This window comes from Eptatretus burgeri, chromosome 5 (genome assembly GCF_056783735.1).
Source record: "Eptatretus burgeri isolate ZD-2024b chromosome 5, Ebu_testis_v1, whole genome shotgun sequence".
NCBI classification, from domain to species: domain Eukaryota; kingdom Metazoa; phylum Chordata; class Myxini; order Myxiniformes; family Myxinidae; genus Eptatretus; species Eptatretus burgeri.
Genome location: NC_140965.1, coordinates 83,955,574 through 83,980,487, shown reverse-complemented (window position 1 = coordinate 83,980,487; position 24,914 = coordinate 83,955,574). Strand labels below are relative to the sequence as shown.

Sequence of the window (24,914 nt, the reverse complement as noted above, 5' to 3'; positions counted from 1 at the left end):
CCAGGTCCTGCCGTGTAGTTCTGGGCTGATCCCTCACTTTTCTCATGATCATTGAGGCTCCACGAGGTGAGATCTTGTATGGAGCCCCAGACCGAGGGAGATTTACTGTTATCTGATTGACTGAGATTGAACTTCTTCCATTTTCTAATAATTGCGCCAACAGTTGTTGCCTTCTCACCAAGCTGCTTGCCTATTGTGGCAAGCAGCTTGGTCATTCTCTCACCAAGATCTCACCATGGCTTGGTCATCTCACCAAGCATGATCATTGAGGCTCCACGAGGTGAGATCTTGCATGGAGCCCCAGACCGAGGGAGATTGACTGTTATGGAGATTGACTGAGATTGAACTTCTTCCATTTTCTAATAATTGTGCCAACAGTTGTTGCCTTCTCACCAAGCTGCTTGCCTATTGTCCTGTAGCCCTTCCTAGCCTTGTGCAAGTCTACAATTTTGTCCCTGATGTCTTTCGACAGCTCTCTGGTCTTGCCCATTGTGGAGAGGTTGGAGTCTGATTGATTGAGTGTGGACAGCTGTCTTTTATGCAGATAACGAGTTCAAACAGGTGCAGTTAATACAGGTAATGAGTGGAGAATGGGAGGGCTTCTTAAAGACAAAACTAACAGGTCTGTGAGAGCCGGAATTCTTACTGGTTGGTAGGTGATCAAATACTTATTTCATGCAATAAAATGCAAATTAATTATTTAAATATCATACTATGTTATTTTCAGGATTTTTGTTTTAGATTCCGTCTTTTAGATTTAGATTCCAGGATTAGATTTTAGAAGTGTACCTATGATAAAAATTACAGACCTCTACTTGCTTTGTAAGTGGGAAAACCTGCAAAATCGGCAGTGTATCAAATACTTGTTCTCCCCACTGTATGCGACAGGAAGAAGATAATTTTTTTTCGTGTCATTTATTGTCACATATCTTTTCTGCATATCTCATGGAAGAGCAAAAAGGAGACAGAGTTGGGAGGAGAGATTGAGGCGTGGGGTGGGGGGAGGGGATTGGAGGAGTTGTGGTGGGGTGGTGTTGAAAGCTTGGAATGTGGAGGGGATTGATGCCTTCGGGTTGGGAGGCAGAGGTTGAAGACTTTGGGTGGGAGGGCAGGGGAGTTGAGGACTTGAAAGCACATTTTGCATTACATGGAGTTTCCATGGGGGGGGGGGTCTCTGCTCATACATTTATATTCCACAGTTATTTGAGGTAAGGCAAGGACATAACATGTCAATCTGCTCTTATATGAAATCATGAAAAAGATATTGTCCATTCTCTACTAATATTCCTGTAAGTCATGTAAAATACAGTAACATCTCTTAATTTCTTTGTCCTACATGTAATGTATGTGAAAGCTCTACCAAACGTTTTGAAGGGAATGTGAAAACATCCCTTTTTGGCATTTTTGGTTCATTTGGTGTTGGCCAATTTTAGCACGGATTGTGGAGGAACTCTGAGGATAGTGACTTTCGTTGCTGAGTTATAGATGACTTTAAGTAATTGGATATTTGCGGATCTTTTGTGTGGGTTGGAATGCTTGTGGAGGCTTTTCAGGCTCACTTTCAGAGAAAGCAATAAAGTGGGATATTTGAATTTTGTGCATAAAAAGGTTCTCGTAAGATAGCCGATACCCTTTTATGATTCATGTTGTTATTACAAAGATTTTAGGCTTATTTGCTTGGATTGGAGTAAAATGAGCTGATTTGAAATGAATAGTCCTGCGCTTAATCATAAGCATGTCTTTAAAGTGAATTATTTTCCTCTGTTTTCCCCTATTCCCTTCCACGTTCTTCCCATGTAGGTGTTTATAATGTCCTTGGGAATTGCAAATTAATTCCAACAAGTAAGGCGCAAGTGTCCTTTATGAAATGTCATAATTACGGCAGTGCTATTCAAAATGTTATCGCTTGGCTGCGCTTCCTACAAACGCAGACTTTTGTCCTATTTTGTAATTTGCTGCACTCATGAAGTTTGATTATATAATGGCTCGACAGGTATGTTTGCTTTGGCTTCGCATACTCGCGTCATATTGGCATGTATGGATGAACAGGGATTAATAAAGTACCTCATATCCCTGTCCTTCATGCACATTGCAGTGGTGACCTGTTAGCCAGTCCCCCTGTGCAGCGGGAGACTGGGTTTAGCAATCTGTCTGTCCATGACTCAACTTTTTTTTTTTTTTTTTTTTTTGATCATCAAATTTTCAACAAACCTGTATTATGAGAATATGGAGAAAATAATTAAAAATTTGGTCAAAATGTGAAAGGGCAAAGTCATAGTGACGATAAATAGCCCTTATTAGCCCCACCACAAAAGTACACTTTTTATTTATTTATGTTTTTTTTAAAACGAGTTTTCGTCAAGTTTAGTTTGAATACAAAGCGGATGCAGACGGGCTTTGCATTTCGAGATAGTTTCTTGTTATATTTTGTGGTTCTCTTGAATTGGTTTATTTGAAGGTCTTTGTGTGAGTGAGGGGTGTATTGTTACCTTCAGGTTTGGGATTTTTCACTTTATTTTGTTTGTCGCTATTTTCACTTTCTCATTTCATCTGGAATGCTTCTCAACTGCTTTTGCAGACTAGTGGAATTTGTAGTTTGTACCACATCACTCTTGTGACAAAAATAATTGCTTACAATGCTGTTGTGCATACCATGATGTTGTATAGATCAGAATCAGACATTGTATTGTGAACCTATCTGTGCCCTCAGTCAAATGCAGCAAACACCCTTTGGAGATATTTTCAAGTGTAATGATGAAGAAAAGATCACCAATGATTAAATTCTAGAGCAAATTTGTATTTGAGATGTTTTTTTTCTTCTTTTTTTTAGTCTCTTGCTGCCACTTCACTCTGCGAGGTCTGGAATTTAGCTCACCTGTTTTGCTTTAGTTTTCAACACACCCTCTTGTGTATACTATATTATCAGACTCTAGACTCCATAAACTCATAAAGTGTCATGGTGGCCTTTCTCGTATCGAAGGGGCAGCTCAACGACAACTTTGTTGGTTCACAGGGCAGAGACAAAAGTGCTTCGTGGGGACGTGGTTCATGTGGAGCCTCCAGAACCACGTGGCCCACCCTTCACAACAGATTTTAAGATATCACATGACTTTGGTTTCCTTGTGTTGTGGCCCGATGTCCTCCTGTCTGGCACGACCGTGACTGGAGCTATCCGCTGTCTTCGCCGTGCTGTGTTCGGGGAACATTTCAAGGTAAGACTGAGTTTTGCACAACTCAATTGATGACCAACCATATGTTGAAATTATCTTCTCAACTGATTTCTTGTTCACTATTGTGCAACTGCAGTCTGAGCAGGGTGGAGATGGCGGCCGGGCCATGCTTTTGGGGACCATTCTGCACGAGGTGTTCCAGAATGCAGCAGTTCGTCGGGATTTCTCTCTCATCTCCCTCAAGCAGATCACTCTCGAGGCACTGACTCGTCATCAGCATCTCAAGGGCATGTGAGGCTCACGCGGCTGTGCTTGTATCGTAGGGTAATGTCTTAAAGATTATATTGTACCGATGACTTTCATGGAAAGCACAGCTGGTATCGTATCATATAACTGCTCACAAATTAAATGTTGTGGGAGGAAATTTATGTTACTCATCTCATTTGGGGGTTCATAAGGGAAATTAATAACACAGTTAATTATTTGTGGCTGATACTGTTGAAGTTTTCAAAATTAATCTCCAGGGTAGGGTGTGATTGTGGAGCAACCCATCCTTTAGAGAACATATATATATATATATATATATATATATATATATATATATATATATATATATATATATATATATATATATATATATATATATATATATATATATATATATATATATATATATATATATATATATATATATATATATATATATATATATATATATATATATATATAAACACACATATACATATACACATACATATATATATACACATATACATATACACATACATATACATACATATACATATACATATACATATACATATACATATACATATACATATACATATACATATACATATACATATACATATACATATATATATATATATATATATATATATATATATATATATATATATTTATTTGTTCTGGAGGCCTTGCCGTAATGAGAGTGCATTGTTGCACACTCTGGGTGATTAGGTACAGCTTGGCGCTTTCACAGGAGGATATTACCGAAGATGTTCTCGATTACCTTTCAACAGTGCATCGCTGGGCGGAAGAGTACTTGCACCCAAAACCCAGGTCCACGAAGAGATGTGTGCAGCTTAAAATGTGGGTATCTTTGAGTGCTTTGTGCAACTGTCACCCTATATTTCCCCCATTTCTCAGCTGTGATGTCTGTTTACCTGCCTCTCATCAACCTCTCCCCTCATACTCGCTGTCTTCCTGTTCCTCCCTGTTCTATTGTCACTGTGTCGGTTTCTTTCATACCATCTATGTACCTCACCCATTAGCCTTGACGTCTCTAAAAAGGTGACTGCTCTTTGGACCGTTGTGTGAATGTGCTCTTGTTTTGAGGTAAGCATTCTCGGATCAAAATGCAAATCTCATCATGAGCCTGCATCGCAAAAGATGCTGCCGTGAACGAAGCGGTTTCGTTGGCCCACAAGTGTGTGGACAAGTGTCAAAAGGGCAGGACACAATCATGCCCACAAGTGTGTCAAAAGGACAGAATGCAGGGTGCCCAGTGGTCCCACATTTCCCACATTTTGCAAAATGTGTCCTACATTTTTGAAAAAATCCCACATTTCCCACATTTTTGTCAGACCTTTATAAATTGTAATGGCTACAGCAGATTTTTTTTAGCATTGTTGAGCCCAAAAATCTGATAGGGTTTTGCACCTCTGGCCTCTGGAGCATTTTTTTAGGTGTCATTTAATGCACTTTCAATCTTTCTGCTGTGGTAATAAATATAAATAATTGATGGATATTATGGTTATTATAAAATAACACATTTATCTTCATCATCATGTTCACTGTGTCTGTGATGGTTTTTTAATGCTGAAAGTGTAAGACAACACCATATTGTGATTGCGTGTTTATAAATGGCTTTTAAAAGATGTACCATTTTAGGTACTTATTTGGAATACTGGTAATGCTGGTACATGTAATGTTAACATTCACAACAATTTAACTTGCATATAAGGTGTTTTTTTTTCCCTTTCATGATACATGTATATTGGATTGTTGCTTGGCATATACATGTATATACAATTCCTTAACCTATTTGCTTTCCTGCTTACAGGTGTAGCTGTAGAATCTGTTTTACAAGCAAGAGAACATATTATTAATTCATCAAAATGACACGACATACAACAAAATTTAATGAAAATTGGATGAATAGTGTGGACAAGAATGGGCATGTGCTTAACCAGTGGGTACAAAAGAAATCAGACCAGGAAGCTCATTGTGCATTATGCAAGAAAGACATTGATATTAGTAATGGTGGTGTTTATAAACTGCAAAGACATGCAGAAGGAACAAAGCATATTAGAGTGGCTAAAACTGCAATTGCATCTGGACAGTCAAAGCTGAAAATTGGGTCAGGTGGGGTATATTTGTCACAAGCATCAACCTCTGGAGCATCCCAAAAATGGACTCTTTCACACCAGGACAAAGTTACAAAAGCAGAAGCTATATGGGTCATGAAAGTTGCACAAGATAATTTATCTTTCTGATCATGTGATAAGATAGCTGAAACATTTCAAGAAATGTTTGCCGACAGTGATGTTGCAAGGGATGTGAAACTTAACTGTAGTAAAGTCGCATATGTAGTCTCACATGGACTTGGTTCTTTCTTTCATGAAGATCTTGTTACAAAGATTAGGAACACTTCTACATTTTATGCCATCTTGTTAGATGAAACTACGAATGACCAGATGAAAAAGCAACTAGATATTCATATTCGTTTTTGGAATGATGGATTGATTGACACACGCTACCTGAAGTCAAAGATGTTGGGTCATGCAACAGCTCAAATTCTGAGGGACACCCTTTCAGATGCATTGGAAGAAGATGGTCTTGATTTAAATAAAACATGATTATGCTGGGAATGGATAGACGTAATGTAAACAAAGCATTATGGGAAAAAATGGATGCAGACTGCAAGGCTGCAGGTTCCCATTGTTGTTGTAGGATCATGCAACATACACACAGTACACAATGCATTTGGAAAAGCAATGGTGTTCTAGAATCGTGGGGCATAGACAGTTTTCTTGATCAGCTATTCAAGTTCTTCCATCAAACGGCATCACGTAGAGGACTACTCCCAAATTCAAGCTTTGATGGAAGTGGAGAACCATGTTCTTCTATGCTATGTTAGCAATCGGTGGTTGAGCATTGGCCCTGTATTGGAAAGAGTGATAGAGCAATGGAAAAGTTTGGTTGAGTACTTCACTGTCTTCCTCCTAAAAGAAAATGTGAAGCTGCTTATCTCCAGTCAGAGATACAAAGACGTTAGAAAACAGCTGTGTGACCTTACCCTGCTCAGATTGCACTTCTTGCAGTACTTTACCAGTGCATTTAATGGGTTCCTCACTCTTTTCCAGTCTCAAGAGCCACTCGTACATGTCCTTTATTCAGAGCTCTCAGATCTCTTGAAGAACATACTTAAGAAATTTCTGAAATGTGAAGTCATAAAAGACAAAGAAGGCCAAGATTTGCTTGATACTGACATTATGAAGAAGGACCTGATGTTATCCAATGACCACATTGCCATTGGTGAATCAACAAGACAGCTTCTGCCAAAGAAGAGCATCACTCCATTGGATAAAGTTGGTTTCTTCTCAGATGTCAAAGATGCATATGCTGCTGTAGCAAAGCATTTGATTAATCGCCTTCCACTGGACAATTCTTTGCTGAGGCGATTACGTTTCTTACATCCACTAATGAGACAGCAGGAGAAATCAATGGATTCTATCAAAGCAGCTGCCCAGAAATTTCCTCATATCTTTTCTGATAAAGACATAGATCAAATTGATGATGAATGGATGCTTTACCAGGCTGAGAATGAAATCAATGAATCCTGGTTCATGGAGGAAGGAGGCTCATATCAGAGAGTTGATAGATATTGGGCCAGAGTGTTGAATGTGAAGACCTCTACTGGCAAAGAGAAGTACCCCATTCTTGGACAGTTTGTGAAAGTTGTTTTGGCCATATCGCATGGACAGGCTGATGTTGAAAGGGGTTTTTCACTGAACAAATATACAGTCACTTCACAGAGAACCCATCTGAGTGAAAATGCTGTTAATGGTTTGAGAACCATAAAAGATGCAGTGACCCATAATGGAAAGGGTGAAGCATGCCAAGTTCCAGTTACCAAATTGATGCTGGAGAGTGTGCGCCAAGCACATAGGAAATACAAAGCAGATAGAGATGCAAAACAGGAGATGGAGAAACAGAAGCTAAAAAAAGAAGCTGAAGAAAAAGAGCAGCAAAAAGCAAAGGATCAGATGGAGCTCCAAAAGACTGAGGAGAAAAAAACTCAGGGAACAGGACAGACTTCAACTCGACCTGAAAACAGCTGATAAACTTGTGGCTGAAGCGAATGAGCATCTGAAGAAAGCTCTGGCATCAAAATCTCAAAGAATGGTAGAAATTTGTGCAGCTCAGGACCTCCTTGAATCAGGACATAATAAGCTATCACAAACCAATTCCAGCTTGGAAAAATTGGAAAAAAACTGTCTCAGTGCAGAAAAAGAAAATTAATGTGGGTGATCAGTGTGATCTGCCTCTCAGGTCAGGGTGATGGTGTTAGTGGTGATGGGGAAATAAATGGAAACAGTCTTAATGTATTATATGTTTGAAGGAGTTAATCTGTTAAATCATAAACCATGTAAATAAGTTTCATTGTAATAAAGTTTTTTTTCATCGGTGCTATGATGACTGCTTTGTTCAGCCATTGAACCTGGCATCATGTATGGTATCACATTTATCTATTATGTTCTTTTGCAAATGAATAGGGCTATTTTCACTTTGTAGCATTAAAGCCCTCACCGAAGTAAGACAGATTTATTTTCACATGTTATTTATAATTCAATGCTGGGGAAATGATTTTATGATTTTTTTCTCCATAATAGTAATACTGTTTATATTTTATGTTCGAAAGCCCACTTGGCACTGATAGTTGTACTCTAGAATGTAACCAGTTTGAGTTATAACATCTTAAATAAAAAACTAAAGTGTTTTGAAAGTCCAATATTAATGTGTTATATATGCATAGTGTACACTCCTGAATTTGTGCATTTTAATTAAGATTCCGGCATGAGAAAATTCCACGAATTTGCGGAATTCCGCGAATTTATTCACCCAGGAACGTTCCTGAGTTAAGCACAACTCCGTTGAGAAAAAATAGGGGGTATAGGGGGAGGCGGTTAAGTCAATTCTTGGGAGTGATTTCACGCCGCCGACAATCTTTATAAAAAAAGTATTCCGAGGTCCCTAATACAGATTCCCGGCACTCTGCGCTGACGTCATTGCCAGATTCATTAACATAACATTCGGACCACCTCGCCGCATTAATCCTGAAACTGTCACAGCAGCATTAATCGAGCTGGAGGCGTGGTGTTCCGAGTGTGCAAGGCCAAGGTCGCTTCTAAAACATGGCCGCATTCAGTAGCCGCAGGCTGTCCCGGGATTGTGATGCTTGTTTGGCTGCACTAATTGACAAGACTTGCAAGAATTCCTGGAAGTGGGAATGGCTGGAGCGTATGCCATGCGGTATGGTGGCTTGTGGGGCTTTCATTCAAAAGATGGCCCAGCCAGGAAAGGCTGTATGCACATGGTGCTCAAAGGAGATTGTTTATGGAGGACGTGGGTACAAGTCATTGGAATCCCATGCGGAGAGCAAGAAGCATCGTGATATTCACAGAATCCGGGCATCCAATTACAGTCTTCCTGGTAAATATAGCCTTGGGCTTTATACATATACAGTTATCAGTATACATGTACACAGTAGACATCTATCCTGTCAATGTAGTGTAGTGTGGTGTGGTGCACTTTCACTACAGTAATAAATTATGTTAATTGGCAAGCAAGCCACAACTCAGAATTGAGTCAATCTTGTTTACCACCAATAGCACCTGGCAATGACTAATAGTCTGAGGCCTAGTGTAATCACTGTACCCGTCACTGTATTCACTTTCTGAAGCACGTATTATAAATGGTGATTGGCTTTTCTTTTTTTACTCTGCATTGCCTTTGGGTTTTGCTTTTTCTCCAGGTGTTTCCTCACCTTCTGCTACCTCTTGCACTGCTGCTTCTACTGCCCCCATCCCCTGTACACCGATGCCTGCTGTACCAATAGGTGACAAGGTGTCCAATGCTCAAACCATGGTCCTTGCCTTCCTCGCACAGCATTCCCTACCATTCAGCCTTGCCCCTGAACTGATGAGCCTGGCCAAAGCACTCAACCAGGATGCAATGGACAGGACATCTGCTTCCTACAAGTTTAGGTTTGGACTAGGACATACCGTACATCACCAGTTGATATCGGCACTGCAGAGGGAATACTTCTCTCTGAACATTGATGAGTCAACAAGCACAAACCATCAAAGGGTCTTATGTGTCCTGGCCAGTTACTACAGCCCACAGCATAAGCAGGTCATAGTGCAGCATCTGGAGTCCCTTGTTGTGATCAAAGTGGACAGTGCCTCGTTGCACCAGGAACTGGTTGACTTGTTGAAGAAGTATGAGCTACTGTGGAAGAACTGCATATCCATCCTCATGGACTCCTGCTCAGTCATGTGGGGATCCAAGTCAGGAGTCGAAGTTTGCATCAGGGAAAACAATGCCCCACACATGTTGGACATAGATGGGGACTCCTGTCACCATGCTCACAATGTGTCCAAGAAGCTGAGCGACCCATTAGACAAATTCGCAGAGCGCATGCTCTCTGACATCTACAATGACTTCAAGTGGTCACCTGACTTAAAGCAGTTCTTGCAGGAAATCTGTGGGCTGATTGGTGTCAGGTATACCATGCCAGAGTGGTATGTCAGTCACAGGTGGCTCTCTGTGTATGATGTCAGTGTTGACACTCTGCGGCTATGGGATGCCTTTGTTGTCTTCTACTTTGGCTTCCTCTCTCAAGCTGATCGCACACACTACTTGTCATGGGTTGTGGAGGTCTACCATCGCAGGCACATAGACACAAAAGCCAAGGAGAGAATACGCCAGATCCATGATGTTCTGAAGAAGAAGAATATGACCAAAGATGGCAAGGCACGAAAGGAGCGTATACTGCAGCGAGTCTTCCACAAGAAGAAATGGATGAGACTGATATTGATGTTCTATACATCAGTGTTCCCGCTGCTGAAGAAGTACGTCCTCCTGTTTGAGATGAAGGCCCCACTGATCCACAAGCTCAATGACCAGCAGGTGGACCTTGTCCGAGAGTTCATGGCCTGCTTTGTCAAACCTGAGAAGCTGCCATCCTCAGGCAAGAGACTTCAGACCCTCGACCTGGATGAGAAAGCCAACCTGCTACAAGTAAAGATGTTTCTTGGAGTTGGTGTGTCTGAGATTGTCAACACTGCCCGTAGTGGAGATGGAGAAGTGCATGACTTCTTGCAGAGTGTGGAGAAGGCCTATGTGACACATGGAAAGTACCTCCAGAAGAAAATTCCCCTGCATATTGCTGTCCTCAGAAGTGCCTCAGCAATTGATCCACTCAGCAGAGGGCACACTGTCAGCCAGGAGCAGCTCCTGAAGTTGCCATGCCTGGTGACAAATGTCCTTGCACCAGAGGAATGTGATGCCTTTCAACTGGAGGTTCGGAGTTTCCAGATCGACTCCAGCCTGCCACCAGCTCAGGAAGATGAGTCTGCTCGCATCGACGACTGGTGAACCAAGGTCTTTGAAGGTGGAAAGTACCCCCTTCTCTCAAGAATGGTGAAGGCTCTGCTATCCTGCTTCCATGGGCCACAAGTTGAGAGTGCCTTCAATCTCATGGGAGATGTCTTGGATGTCAGATCACACCGATTAAACATGGAGACCAACAGCGCAGTGATGGGTGTCAAGTACAATCTTTGATCATCAGGAAAAACTGCAGTGGAGTACTACAGTAGGACTGACAAACTGCACAGTCCCATAGACCTAGACCTGTGCAAGAACATGAGGGGAGCCTACAAAACCTACAAGGCAGAACTGGCAGACAGGAGGGACAAAGAAGAAGAAATAAGGCGAGAAGTGGGTGCAGCTGCTCTCAGTAAGTTGACCAAGCGCAAGACCAAAGAACTGACTGAGAAGGCTGCAAAGAAGGCAAGACTTTCCCACCAACGTGCAAGCAAGAAAAAGCACAACCTGAACCAAAAGACAAAGAAGTGAACAATGTTCAGTGGTTAAGCGCTTGTCGACATTATCGACGCAAGAACTCAACAACTAGTGGATGCAACAGTGTTACTAATTGTGAACTTATTATGCAAACTTTTAGTGCAACTTGTTATCAATTATTGTCAACTTGTTATGCAAACTTATTATGCAACTTGGTATCAATTATTGTCAACTTTGTTTAATTTGCTATAAAGACAATGAAAGAATATTATCCTACAGATTGATTCATGATTTGTACAATGAATTTTGACAACAATTTACATTACAACATTGATTAATAATTTGCAAGATGAATTTCATGTCTTCAATGATTGTCTTCAGTGCTTTTACCCTGTTAACAAGGACAACACTATACACAATCCTCTTAAAAGGGACCAGGAAATGCAGTAGAATGCAGGTGAGAACACCTGGAACCTTTAGCGTTCGGGGGCCTGGGCGGCCCCCGAACCCTGGCCTAAAAGTTCTTCGGCCTCGGCCCATCGTTTTTTTTCGGCTAATTTTTTTTTAGACTCACTCTCATGCCTGAAGATTGCATATACTGTTATATACTGAAACATGTACAATAGTATAAAGGCTTTCATCAATGCTAACCTAATCATGAGGTATACATGATATTTATGCAACCATAGGCTATACATGTACTAATTAAGATGATGTAACCATACAGACACTAAATTGCTTCATTTAGTAGTTATTATGTATATTTTTAATTGAAATAGGTGGATATAGGATGTTTACTGCTTATAATGTTGATACCATACAATCTGAGCACCCTAATTAGTTTGATAGCTTTAACTGCATTCAAATTTTTAAATCCCACATTTTTTTTGGCAGCCACTGGGCACATTGAGAATGTGAAAAACGTTTATTATCTTGCCAAAACGAAGATTTTGCAAGATATGTTAGTCAGCTTGTATGTTTTTTTTATTTTTTTATTTTTTTATTTTTTTTTGTCTGTAATCACGTATAAAAAATTCTGCAGAGCACAGTTATCATTGGAAATTTTTGTAACTTCGCATATCAGAGGCCGATAGAGATCCCTTTCAGCGCATAAAATTTTGAAGGTCAAGGTCAAAGGTCAAGGTCACTTTGTCGCAAATCAGGGGAGTCGACGAAACCCTTATTTTTTGAGTAATTTTGATCGGATCGTCTTCAAAATTCATGGGAATATTGTTCATGGTCTGGCACTCAGCTGATTAATTTTTGGTGGCGATTGGCCTTGACCTTCAGGGTTAGCGCCTGAGGTCAAACATATTTGACCCCAAGGTCAAATTTTCAAGTTTTAGGAACCATATCATGTAGTACCTCAAATTGAACACTTCGATGAGTGCTTTCTAGATCTGTCAAGCTTGAGACATTATGACGTCATTTGGTGACGTTATGAGGCAAACATATTTTTCATGGTAACTCCAGAACGATTCTCATCGGAATCTCTAGTAGGCAAAAATTCCTCAAGGAGTCGCTCCTGGTGGATAGCAGCTCTGTTCACCTCAGTGTGACCTTAAAGAAGTCACACGTGGTCACCTTTTGGCAAGATACGGGTCACCCTGCACGTGACATTGTTTTTTTTATTTATTTGTTATTATTTCTCCATTTGTAATTGTGCATATATAATTATTTAATTATTGTCCTTTGTTTTTGTTTTTTTTTGTAAATTTCCACCAGCATATCCACAATGTGGATGAAGTATTGGAACATCTTGTTTAGCAGCATTTGACATTGATTAGACTGATCATCATATTTTGTACTCTGTAAATTTCCACCAGCATATCCACAATGTGGATGAAGTATTAGAATATCTTGTTTCGCAGCATTTGACATTGATTACACTGATCATCATATTTTGTACTCTCGTGTGGATTTTTTTTTTCTTTTAAACCTATGTTGGTTGAGAGGTTGATTTGTGTATGTTAAATTAGTCTCTGCCTCTCAGGTTGTTTTTAATGGAATCGCGAAGCAGAGTGGTGTTTTCCTTTGTTTTATCGATTGCTTCATCCATGTCTGATTTTGAAAACTTAACCCCAACTCTGGGTGTACCGGTCCTGATCCATTAACACCTTTTAGGAAACTATATTCAGTCAGTGGCATGAGATGTCAGATGTGTATATTCCGCAGTCATGAGTATGCACTTTTCTTGTCTCTTAATCAATTTGTCCTTGTCGCATGCCAACTACACATTTATTACAACTCTCATACCACCGTTCAAATAACATTATTACATGTATGATTTGAGTGAACACTTTTGGATTATATCGAAGGATTACAATGTTGTTTTTCCTGCTAAGCTTTTGTTTCACTTGTCATTTGCCTTGTCTTTGCTCTGCTCTTCAGGCCTGGAGAAAAAGGCAGCCTTGAAGAATGCAATCTGGCTGTTTGTGATATTACGGATATTGAAGAGAGCATCTGGTCCCCACGGTTTGGCTTGAAGGGCAAACTCGATGTGACCGTTAAAGTAGCGGTGCAGCGTTGCAGAAGAGGGTCGGGACTTCAGAAAAACAGAGCGGCCACCTTGGAAGCTGTTCTACCTCTAGAGCTAAAAACAGGCCGGGAATCAAACTCCTTGGAGCATCGTGCACAAGTAATGGATATCAGAGTTTTTTGTTTTTATTTTTATTTTTTTAATCCCAAATAAAAAATAACAAATCCACACGTGAAATTTAGCTCATTTGCAAACAACCCATCCTTACGAACAGGTTAATTCCCTTTCTTCTATGATGTCTATGGTGTATTTTATGACAACCTCTAATACTGGCTCACACCACTTCCAGGAGTATGAAAATGTTTATTTTATTTTGTTGTTTTTTTCAACTTTGTTAGGTCTGTCTTCACTATGTTCGTCATGCTCAGCCTCTGCTTAGTAGTTTTTCTCTTGGAATCTTAATATTGAAACATGTATGGAATCTGGGAATATGAATTTATTTCACCACCTAAAAGCTTCCCGTGCACACCCCGAATGCAACCACCAGTTTTTGACTTTTGTCCAGTAGTTCACGAGACCCACTTCCACCAGCTGGCACCACAGGATATACAGGGTGTTTGATAAAATAAAAAGCAGCCTGAAGTTTTCAAACTTTTTCGCTCGCCTGTACGAAGAACAGAGAGCTTTAGCGATACCCCCGGCGTGAGCGTCAGCGTGAGCGTGAAAATGTTAAAGTTTTTGGTGCAAGTTATTTTTTCCTTTCTAATGTTTTCATCTACCACTATTTTGTTTATACGCCCGATATATATAATATATATATATATATATATATATATATATATATATATATATATATATATCTTCTTCTTCCTCTTTCAGCTTGCTCCCGTTAGGGGTCGCCACAGCGGACCAACTGTCTCCATTTCGCTCGCCCAGCAGTAGCACAATTTCCACTGGTACCCTGCTGACCACCGGTACCGGTGGCGGTCGTTGGTAACCCGGGCCTCGACCGATCCGGTATGGAAATTCGTTTTGTTGTCCGCATAATGATTTGGCATAGGTTTTTACGCCGGATGCCCTTCCTGACGCAACCCTGGTCGCCTCTTACGACACACAGGGATATGGTACACCTATTCTAACCGGGGCATACACCGGGCCCAGTACAACTGGTTCTCATTTCGCCGACCTCGGAAGGATGGCAGGCTGAGTCAACCCCCTGGTGTTTTCGACTTGGTTTATATATATTTATATATATATATATATATCCACACATACATATATATATATATATATATATATATATATATATATATATATATATATATATATATATATATATATATCGGGGCGTATTATGTGATACCGGTCCGTCCGTCTCTGTCTGTCTGTCTGTCTGTCTGTCTGTCTGTCTGTCCGTCCGTTCCTGTCCGCACTCTAACTCCCAAAGTTTTCGACTTTCACGTTTCATATTTGGTACGTTGGTACAGACTGTGGAGACGGTGTGTCCTGACATACGTGCGTCATCTAAAGTGGTTGCCATGGCAACTAGGATGCTGTTTTCCATCCGATCCTGTCCGCACTCTAACTCCCAAAGTTTTCAACTTTCACTTTTCATATTTGGTACATAGGTACAGACTGGAGACTGTGTGTTGTGACATATGTTCGTCATCTAAAGTGGTTGCCATGGCAACCAGGATGCTGTTTTCCATGTAGTAGCACAATTCTGTATATACCTTCTTGTTCGGGCGTATATTGTGCTCACTTGCGCTCTTGTTACTGATTACAATATACAAATACATATATTGCTTTAAAATTATTTGCATCAGACTTCACTGCAATGCTTTATAAAAAATATTAATTATTAGACTAGTCTTTTAAAAAGGATAATTGTATAAACAGGCGAGCATTGGGTGGCTTTGACACCAACTCTGGTTTAATTTTCCATTGAAACAACATGGAACCTGCACATAAGAATCTTTGTAATATGTAGAATAAAGTAACACACAAAAATGAAACTAGTTATTTCAGAAGACCGTTCACAAAACATTAACTCTAAATGGCTGCCGTACTGCAGCAGCACAAATGGATCCTCTTGGTGAAGTTGTCAATAACTCGGCTGCATTCCTGAACCAGAATAGCTTTGATGTCGTGGCAATTGCATTTTTGAGCTTAAAGTCTGAGGTCTCCTCAAGTACACTCTATCCTTCGGGTAACCCCAAAGACAGAAGTCAGGTGTGTTGAGATCCGAAAAATGGGGCACCCATCCAACATCTGTCCTTGAGATGATTCATATCTGTGCATGTTTGGCTGTGCAACGGCCTTTGAATAACTTCATCAGGAGAACTGGAACCCCAAAACACGTTGTTTTTAGAGGTAACATGACCACTTGAAAGAAAATGGGCCTCGTCAGAAAACCACACATTACTCGACAATTTTTATCCCGACGCATTTTTCCTCAAACCATTCACACACTGTCACACGAATTTGTTTATCATTGTCTCTCAGCTTTTGCTTTACTTGTATGCGATGCGGGTACATTTTAGTTCCTGCCTCACAATTCTTTGTGTACTTTATACAGATTAAAGGTTAATTCTTGAGATAGACTATGCAGTGATTTGCTGGGGCTCCTGAAAACTGTTTCATGGACCGCTTCAATGTTTTCTCATGAACTTGTAGTCCTCGGCGACCAGACTTTGAGCAATTAAGAATTTATTCTGTCTTGTGAGATTTAAACCTCTTTCCTTCTGATAGCTTGTACATGTTGCTGTGTTTGGGCCTGGGAGTAACTGCTGAAATCTTATCTGTCCGGATTCTTGCTGAGATCTTTGTTCCTTTCCATTCACATTTCTTTCTAATTTTTTTTTGAACAATTCTCTTTATTTATTATAATTCTTGCTTTTTCTTCTCTTTCACCTCTTTTCCTCTCTATTCCTCTTTCGTTATCTATCTCTCTAAGGAGAAGTGAATTCTTGCAGAAATTTTTCTGTTGGGCTCACTTGGCTGTGCCTGGATGGGTTTGAATGTTGTGGAGTAGCGGCTGAAACCCGAATCCTATCCAGGTTCCTCCAAATGACTATCTTTCCTCTTCACTTATTCAGGTTCCTTCTTAGTCTTTCATTTGGTTATCAATCGAAAAATAGCAGACTTGTCTAGGGATAATCTGGTCTCAAACGTCTTACTGAATCATGTTTGATTTCATTTTAATGAATTTGTAGCAAGGTAAGACTCCACAGTAAAGATCCTTTGCTCAATTATCCATGCCATCTTCGAAATTAACAGTATGACTCTGATGTTTGCAGTTTTTCCTCCAAACAATGCTTCATACAAACCTGCAATAAAAAAAATATTTATTTCAAAAATGAAAATTTCACATTACTTGAATAGGGTTGCATTTTTTATGAAACACCCTGTACATAATTTGCATAGAGAACTTGTGTCCCTCACCCCCCTCCCCTGAACCCCAGGAGGTTATTATTATTATTATTATTATTATTATTATTATTATTTTTCCTTTTTTTTCCCATCGCTTTAAACCTTCCCGGGCTCACCCCAAGTACAACTGCCAGTTTTCAACTCGTTTCCATCTGGTGCTTCAGGAATACATGGATGTCTTGCGAAATCCTTTTGCTGCACCCATGCCTGGTGTTGGCTTAATGGTTAGGGTGGTGTTGGCTTAATGGTTAGGGTGGTGGGCTTGTGATCCTCGGGTCCTGAGTTCAAATCCCACTTTGTTGTTGAATTAATACCAGGTGGAGTTGACTCAGTCTGTCATCCTTCTGAGGTTGGAAAAATGAGTACCAACTTGCTGGGATGATTGAGCCATTTGAGTTACCTGCGTCGGAGTGGCGACCGTCCAGCATTGTGCCCAATAGCCCAGGAGACTGCTTTGGCAGCACCGATGCTCTGTTCAGAGTGTGGTCCAAATGAATTGGATTGGATTTTAAATTTTGATTGGTGAACCAATTCAGTGACCCAATATATAATTTCTGTTCAACTTTGCACAGCCTCTAGGTGGGTGTAGATTTCACATTACTTGCTGAAAAATGTATAATCTGTGTATTGCAAGAAGATTAAAGATGTTTGTGTGGTGTGTATGTGAAAGGTTTACAGGTGGAAAGGTCTAAGTGTTGCAAAGGGGCTTAAGAGATGGAAAGGGTATTTTCCAATAGTAGTTAGGGTCTAAGGAGTATAAAGAGGGGGGTCTAAAGGGTCGAAGCAGTATCAAGTGGGTAAAGGTCTTTCTGAGTCTAAAGGGTCTTACAATATCGAAAGGGTATGTTCCTGCAGTATTACAAGACTAAAGGTTGAAAGGAGTCCCAAGAGGATCGAATTGTCTAATGTATAAAAGGTCTAAATGTCTAAAAGGTACGTTCCTGTCGTCCAAAATTTATAGACGTAGTCATGGTCTCCAGTAATACATAATTGGTAGACTTACTCACATTCAAACGGTACTTGATTATTAGACATACTCGCATTAGTTCACCGTCCGCCTGTTTTTCAGTTTTATATCGGGTATCTATACAAGATGTCAAGTGAATCGGATGAAAATTGACAATTTGTGATCTTTGGCAGATTAACCTCAAAAACAATAGACTTCTTGCTTGTGACTGTCTCTACCTAGTTAGGTTTTGGGAGAATCTGAGTAAAAATGTGACCTGTAGGTGATTTAAATACAGAGACAGACAGACTGACACACATACAGAATAACAGAACAGACCAACCAATACACTTGCGAATCATTGATTTTGCAAGGAACAAACAAACACATTTCTCAAATTATGTGTAGTATGATTCCAAAGCCATTTAATTGTACAGACTCAACATGAATCAATAAAATGTATTTCTCGACATAGTTTACATGCAATTATAGCGCAAGGGTCCTGGAAGAGCTTGTACAAATACTCGTATCGTTCTACAGGAGAAATCTCTCGTGGGGTTGCAACCTCGGGTCTCAACATTATGAGCAATGTGCTTGGATGGGAACGCCAATCAGGTCAACTATTCTTGAGAATCACCGTGGAGCCTTTTGCATTACCTGCTGTAAGTGAATAACCTCAATGCTGTCGTTTTTTAGTAACACGTTATTTCGTCGTGTGCTTTGCTGCAGGTTATCCTGTACACACTGTTGAGCCAAGAACGTCGTACTGAGCCTGGCCTTGGCCTCTTACTCTACTTGAAAACTGGAGTCATGCACCCAGTGCCAGCCCAACGTTTGGACCTGCGTGGTGAGGAAACCTTGGGTTCCTCTGATAAATGGTTACTTACCTTCCATGCTCACAATATTTGGTTGGGTGATCATTATCCTTCATTACTGCAGGTTTACCCAGACACTTGCGGCATTTGTGAATTTGTGTGATGCAACAGAGATAGCGACTTGGACTCGAGTCACACTCGAGTCACACGTTTTATGACTTGAGACTTGGCCTTAAACATTTGAGACTTGAGCTTGTAGTCTTGTTGACAATGACGATGAATGAATGAATGAATGAATACTATCTGAAAATAAACACATTTCAGTGATGTGTTTGTGAATAATTTTCATTTGACGTCTGATAGGATGTGATTATATTTACAAAGAAAGACCACCAGAGTTATGCGTCAAAGGGAGCACAAACGTGTTGAATAGATCACGCTGAGTTTACGAAAGGTATTAATTATACAGCACCCAAAGTGCCTCCGAGCTCTGAGCCTCCAATCGCACATACACGTGTCAAGTGGAGTAAAAGGATGTAAATTACGGAGAAGAGCAAGTGGAGCTATAGTATCTTTCATTACATGAATTTTACATCGTTGAATTTCGTAGGCATGTATGTCCTACGGCGTATATATGAAATTATTGCTGCTGCTCGGTTCATAGTTCATACCCACTTAGCTTCTTGCGTGGGTTTTCGTTTTTTTGTAGTCGACGTGTTTTATGGCTCATAATGGAACTAAAATAAACAAACCCACACGTAATAGTTTAAGCTTGGAGTGAACGTTCTTCCCAATACACCATCGAGACTGAGCGGCACTGCGTAGCTTGCTGCTACTCTCTGTGCATGCGCGTTTCACCTCGCAGGTTGCCAGAATTGAAAAGTGGAAATATCGTGTTGGAACATCAAAATTATTATATTTCAAAAGATTATCGTACGATTCCCATGAACCACGTGAAAATTTTTTTTAAACGCCATTAGCCCACAATGCACAGTGACATTTCAATTTGCAACCATCGACTATCGTAGATTCATAGCATCATTGTAGAAACTGTCATTCCCATTACTTCCTGGTTTTTCCCTTGCTGTACACAGGCTCCACTGTGCTCAATTCCCCCCTGATGAATGCATCAATGCATGAGAGTTAGATAATAACACCTAAGCTATATAAACATCCTTAAAAAAAAAAAAAACATGGAAGCGTGTTATGCAATAGTTCGTACCGCCTTTGAATAAAACAATCAAAACATCCTTGTATCAAATATTAGCGGGGAAAATTATTATATTTTCGGAAAGAGGATATAAATGCGATGTTGCATGATAACTTTTATCACTCTGTGACGTCACATTGTGGATGGTTAAGCTCGACTGAAATGTCACAAAGAATGCAGTCAAGTTGATACAGAGAATATCAACTCGGGATTGTCAGAGGCATATTTCAAACTCTGGTTTTATTAAAAGATAAATTAATAATTTAGAATATATTTCCAGGTTACTTTTTGGTGAGGAAACGGATTCTGACCGTATTTTGACGATTCGGTAGCTTATTTAATGAGTTAAATTGTGTTTAAAATAATGAATTTTTCTCGTTATTTATGCTGTAATTATTGTTATTTTATTTTTTTGTCGTAGACCAACATACGACCACTTTCTGATCTCACTGCACTCACCTGCACACTGTGATGCCCAAACCTGATGTGTGCCCGGAAGTCAGAACCCGAAGTGACGTGTGCATTGTTTACTTCGTTGCTCTCTGTGCACATGCTTATGTGAATACTCATGCGCCTGCATGAAAAATGTTGCACGAGGTGTGACGGAAAAGGTCATAATCTGCCCAGCAGACTGAGAAAAATGTCATGAAATTTAAACTGAAAATTGAAGGTCGAGTACTTAAATTTTTTTGGAATTGCCAGAATTACCATACATTTGCAATTATCGATCGTATGTTGTACAGGAAGCTGAATTATCGGACATCTGGCAACCCTGTCACTTCGTTATCGGTAGCATGGCGGAGATTCTGAGGATGATCGTATTTGCATGTAAACATATTTTATTTTAATCACCAACCTTCCTTATTCGGAGCGGAATCACCATGATTAATGACATGCAAAAGACTGAGTCTGGTCATCGAGTTTTGCTACCGATTGTAACAATTTTGGTCACCAAATGTTACCGTTACACCACCGAGTCTAGTCAACGAGTATGACTTAAAGCATTTGAACTTTGTTATTTTTCCCATGTGATTTATTTTACAGAGTACACATGCCCCAAAAAAATCATAAAGCTCGTACAAACCAGCTCATGACTCGTGTAAACCTTTTGATTATTAAAAGCTTGCACGTAACAAAGGTCTATCTATGATATAAATTACATGATGACGTGTGACACTTGACTTGAGACCTGGCTCAGGTTCTGTTCTGTTGTAGTGTATGGCAGCTTGAGTGCCATGGAGCTATTATTTCTTGGAAGTGTGGCTGTGCCGCTGATGCTGTGCCCCTCTACCAGAACACTGGTACTCATTTTACCGACCTCGGAATGATGATGGGCTGAGTCAACCCCACCTGGTGTTAATTGGGTGGCCAATGTGGCTCAAACTCAGGACCCTAAGATCCTAAGCCAGCCACCCTAACCACGAAGCCAACACCAGGCTTTTGGCTCGGGTGACTTGATGGCATCTCTGGATACAACCATGCATTTTGTTTGTCTTTTTTGATGCCATTTTTATTTTGTCATTTCACGATGACATCATCATGATGCAGTGTAATTTTGGTTGTTGTGGTGTTTTTGAGCTTTTAGATGTTTGCACTTTTGTAATTGGGTGTTTTTCACTGTGATAAGCAATGCTCTGGCTTTGTCGCAGTTCCTAATGTGCACCTTGATGTCACAGCATGTTCCCTGTCGGCGATGACATGGTAGGTCAGAGGTAGTGCACTCGCCATTGAGCCATCTAGCTTGGATTCAACTCCCAGCCTGACGATGAACTGTCATCCTGGTGCCTTGCAGGCAAAACATTTTATCAATGAGTGTGTTGTCCATCGGAAGGGTAATTCTCATCTACAAGGTCCCTGGCTAAATAATTTCCTGTCACAGTTGAAGGCTGCTTCTGACAGCACCCTGCAAGAGTAGTAGCCTGTGCAGGATAAATTCTCAGCTCTGGAAAGGTCCATGCCTGGTACTGCGTACCCTACTATACTGTCCCTCCCCCATCTACCCAGAGGGATATGGAACTAACGTAAAACAAGCTCCCCATCATGACATGAAATACATTTGTAAGCATAATTTTTTTTTATTTGACACTGATGTGTTGCAGAGTTTAATTGCTGCACCTTTCGTGGTGACAGTATCACAAGCACGGTTTATGATTTGTTGGTTGACCTTTTGTATTGCCTCACTGTTGCAGAGCTCATTAAAATCAGAAACCAGATTGCACATCATCTGGTGAACCCCGTGGAGTGGAGGCCCAGCACTGCGCAAGAGGTCCACCCAAGTAGCCTCCCACCTATTATTTTGGACCAAGGCACCTGTCAGCGCTGTTCTCAACTGCGGAATTGTGCCCTTGTGCATAGGTACTCTGGACTGTTACAGTTGCAACTTCATTTAACATGTGAACTTTTTATTTTGAGAAGAGTATATAGCAGCCAGCTTCATGTTTCCCTTGAAAGTTGCATGGCATGCTTTGGATATGTAACAAACCATAAATTCATGACATGATGGGGAGCTGTATGCCTTTGGCTGGTCTGCCTCGAAGAAGGGTGTGTTTTTCGTCAGTAATGGAGAATTCCACACCACCAATGAGCTGTGGAGCTTTCTCAAAATAATAATAAAAAAAATTGAAGAACAAAATTGGCAATGTGGTGACCTCGCATTTTCTGCAATAATGACCTACAATTGTGAGTTTGGCCTTTTAATCACAACAGCACTCAGCCTTGTTGACATGTTTATTGATATCAATTCTTTTTTTCTGTTTTTTTGTTTTTTTTCCATGTACGATCCAGGGCTGTGGAGAAGGGTTGGAGTCCCGAGGAAACGAACAAAGATCAGGTAGTGCTACTTGAACAGCAAATCCAGCATTTATCTGAGGCTCATCTGACCTACTTTGCACACTGGTACATGTTGTGCCTGCTGGAGGGAGAAGAAGCCAGTAGCAAGAACAACCGTCACGAGCTTTGGACTCTCCCGGCCCAGACCAGGTAAGCATTGTGGTCTATTTCCGTGACCATTTTCGGGGTTGTTAGCTTTTGAACAGATGTTCACATGGCGATGCGCCTATGTTGGCTATAACATACGACTTGTGCAGGGAGATAGCAGGGCGCTGCATACGTGGCCTGAAGTGTCAAGGTCCAGCCAAGCAGCCAAGTGCTGGAGGACGTGGATTTCATCAGCGCATGATTCGCCAAAAACCCACGCACATGTTTCTTATCAGTGCCGGCGATCGCATTGTGCTGAGCCAGGATGGTGATGCTGGCTCATTGGCAGTTGCTACGGGAACTTTGCTGGCAGTGACAGATGAGGTTGTCGATTGCTTGCTGGACAGGTGGGTTGTACAATGACTTTGCATGCATTTGGAGAGTGACACCAACAGTTTGGGGACATCTGCCAAGGACAAATTAAGTAACGCTTTACAAGTATGAAACCTAAAAGGTACAGAATGCATCTTTTGGGTGTAAGCTATATTTTGGTTCATAAATATTGTGCAGAATCAAAAATTTTTGAGATTGTGAACCATGCTCTATTCAGAATGCCGGTGCTGCCGAGGCCGTTTACATGGCGAGGGTTACAATCCTGGATGTATCGCCACTCTGACACAAGAAGTCGAGGAGGGATTTGACCAAAGTGCCAGCGATAGCTCGCCTACTCTTCACAAAGGATACCTTGAGATTTTTAACATCCACCAACTCATGGCAGCAGACCCAGTTTAACGTACATCCGAGGGACGGCGCACTGATGAATCGCCCTGCCTGTAAAACACCAGGATGACAGTTTATAGCTGTGTCAGGATTCAAATCTAGGCTGGATAGCTTAGACCAGACAACTGACCATCCTGCCAGCCCAAATTAATTTTTGCCAAACCAATTTATGGAGGTAACATTTTGTCCCAACACATGTTTTTTTTTTGTTTTTTTTTTGGTATTTAGCATTTGTTTAACACAAGTATGTTGTTTGACATTGCACTTGCTATAACTGGTGTGTTCATAAAGTTGTTTGAACGAACAAGATGCATTCAATCCCTGAATAGTCCAATCTTTTTATTTATTACCTCTGCCACCGAAGGTGAAGGGGTTATGTTTTCACCCCTTTCTGTCTGTATGTTTGTTGCTTGCAAAATCAAAGATTTTTCAACTACAGTGGTGCCCCCAGAATCCGAATTTAATTCGTTCCAAGAGGTTGTTCGGATTCCAAAAAGTTCGGATTCCAAAACTATTTTCCCAATAAGAAATAATGGAAAGTGAATTGATCCGTTCCTGGACCCCAAGAAAACCCACTTTCAAGACACTTTCAACTGAAATTACCCATGTTTAAGGTAAAATAAGATGAGTAAATTACCTTTTCTGGGTCATGAATCTCATTCCAAACCTGGGGGATGAGCAGGAGCATTGTCGCTTCTTCCATCAGGTCTGGATGCAGCTCCGGCCTATCAGTGGCCATTGGGATCCAAATCGTAAACTGTTCAGCTTGGTGGAGGTATGTAATTAGCCATGAAGCACCAAATGATGTTTTATATCCCAGTACACTCTGTGGAGACACAAACGTGCCGTTTTTACCGCGCAGTTCCACAGGAGAGAATCAAGAGGTGAAGCGATTGGGTGACGCAGCATGACGTCATTACCATGCTCGCGAAAAAAAACGTTGAGTTCGTTAAAGCCGATTCATCAGAGGGTTCATTGAATGAGTTCGCTTCACAACGGGTTTTCGCGCTTTTATCGCTTCTTTATTTTTCAGAATCCGACACACGGTCGATTT

The 24,914-nt window shown here is 40.6% G+C and overlaps 1 protein-coding gene across 4 annotated transcripts in view; it reads left to right on the top strand.

Annotated features, from left to right (window-relative positions):
- Nucleotides 1-24,914, top strand: part of DNA2 (DNA replication helicase/nuclease 2) — a 136,963-nt gene that overhangs the window by 88,143 nt on the left and 23,906 nt on the right. For 3 of the 4 annotated variants that reach the window (XM_085882729.1, XM_085882730.1, XM_085882732.1), the window contains exons 5-12: nucleotides 3,014-3,212; nucleotides 3,307-3,461; nucleotides 4,152-4,283; nucleotides 13,674-13,920; nucleotides 18,869-18,986; nucleotides 22,354-22,519; nucleotides 22,949-23,143; nucleotides 23,251-23,487. In XM_085882729.1, the coding sequence (XP_085738855.1) occupies nucleotides 3,014-3,212; nucleotides 3,307-3,461; nucleotides 4,152-4,283; nucleotides 13,674-13,920; nucleotides 18,869-18,986; nucleotides 22,354-22,519; nucleotides 22,949-23,143; nucleotides 23,251-23,487 (1,449 nt within the window). The remainder of the gene's footprint in view (nucleotides 1-3,013; nucleotides 3,213-3,306; nucleotides 3,462-4,151; nucleotides 4,284-13,673; nucleotides 13,921-18,868; nucleotides 18,987-22,353; nucleotides 22,520-22,948; nucleotides 23,144-23,250; nucleotides 23,488-24,914) is intronic. The other variant, XM_085882731.1, reaches the window with a different exon arrangement.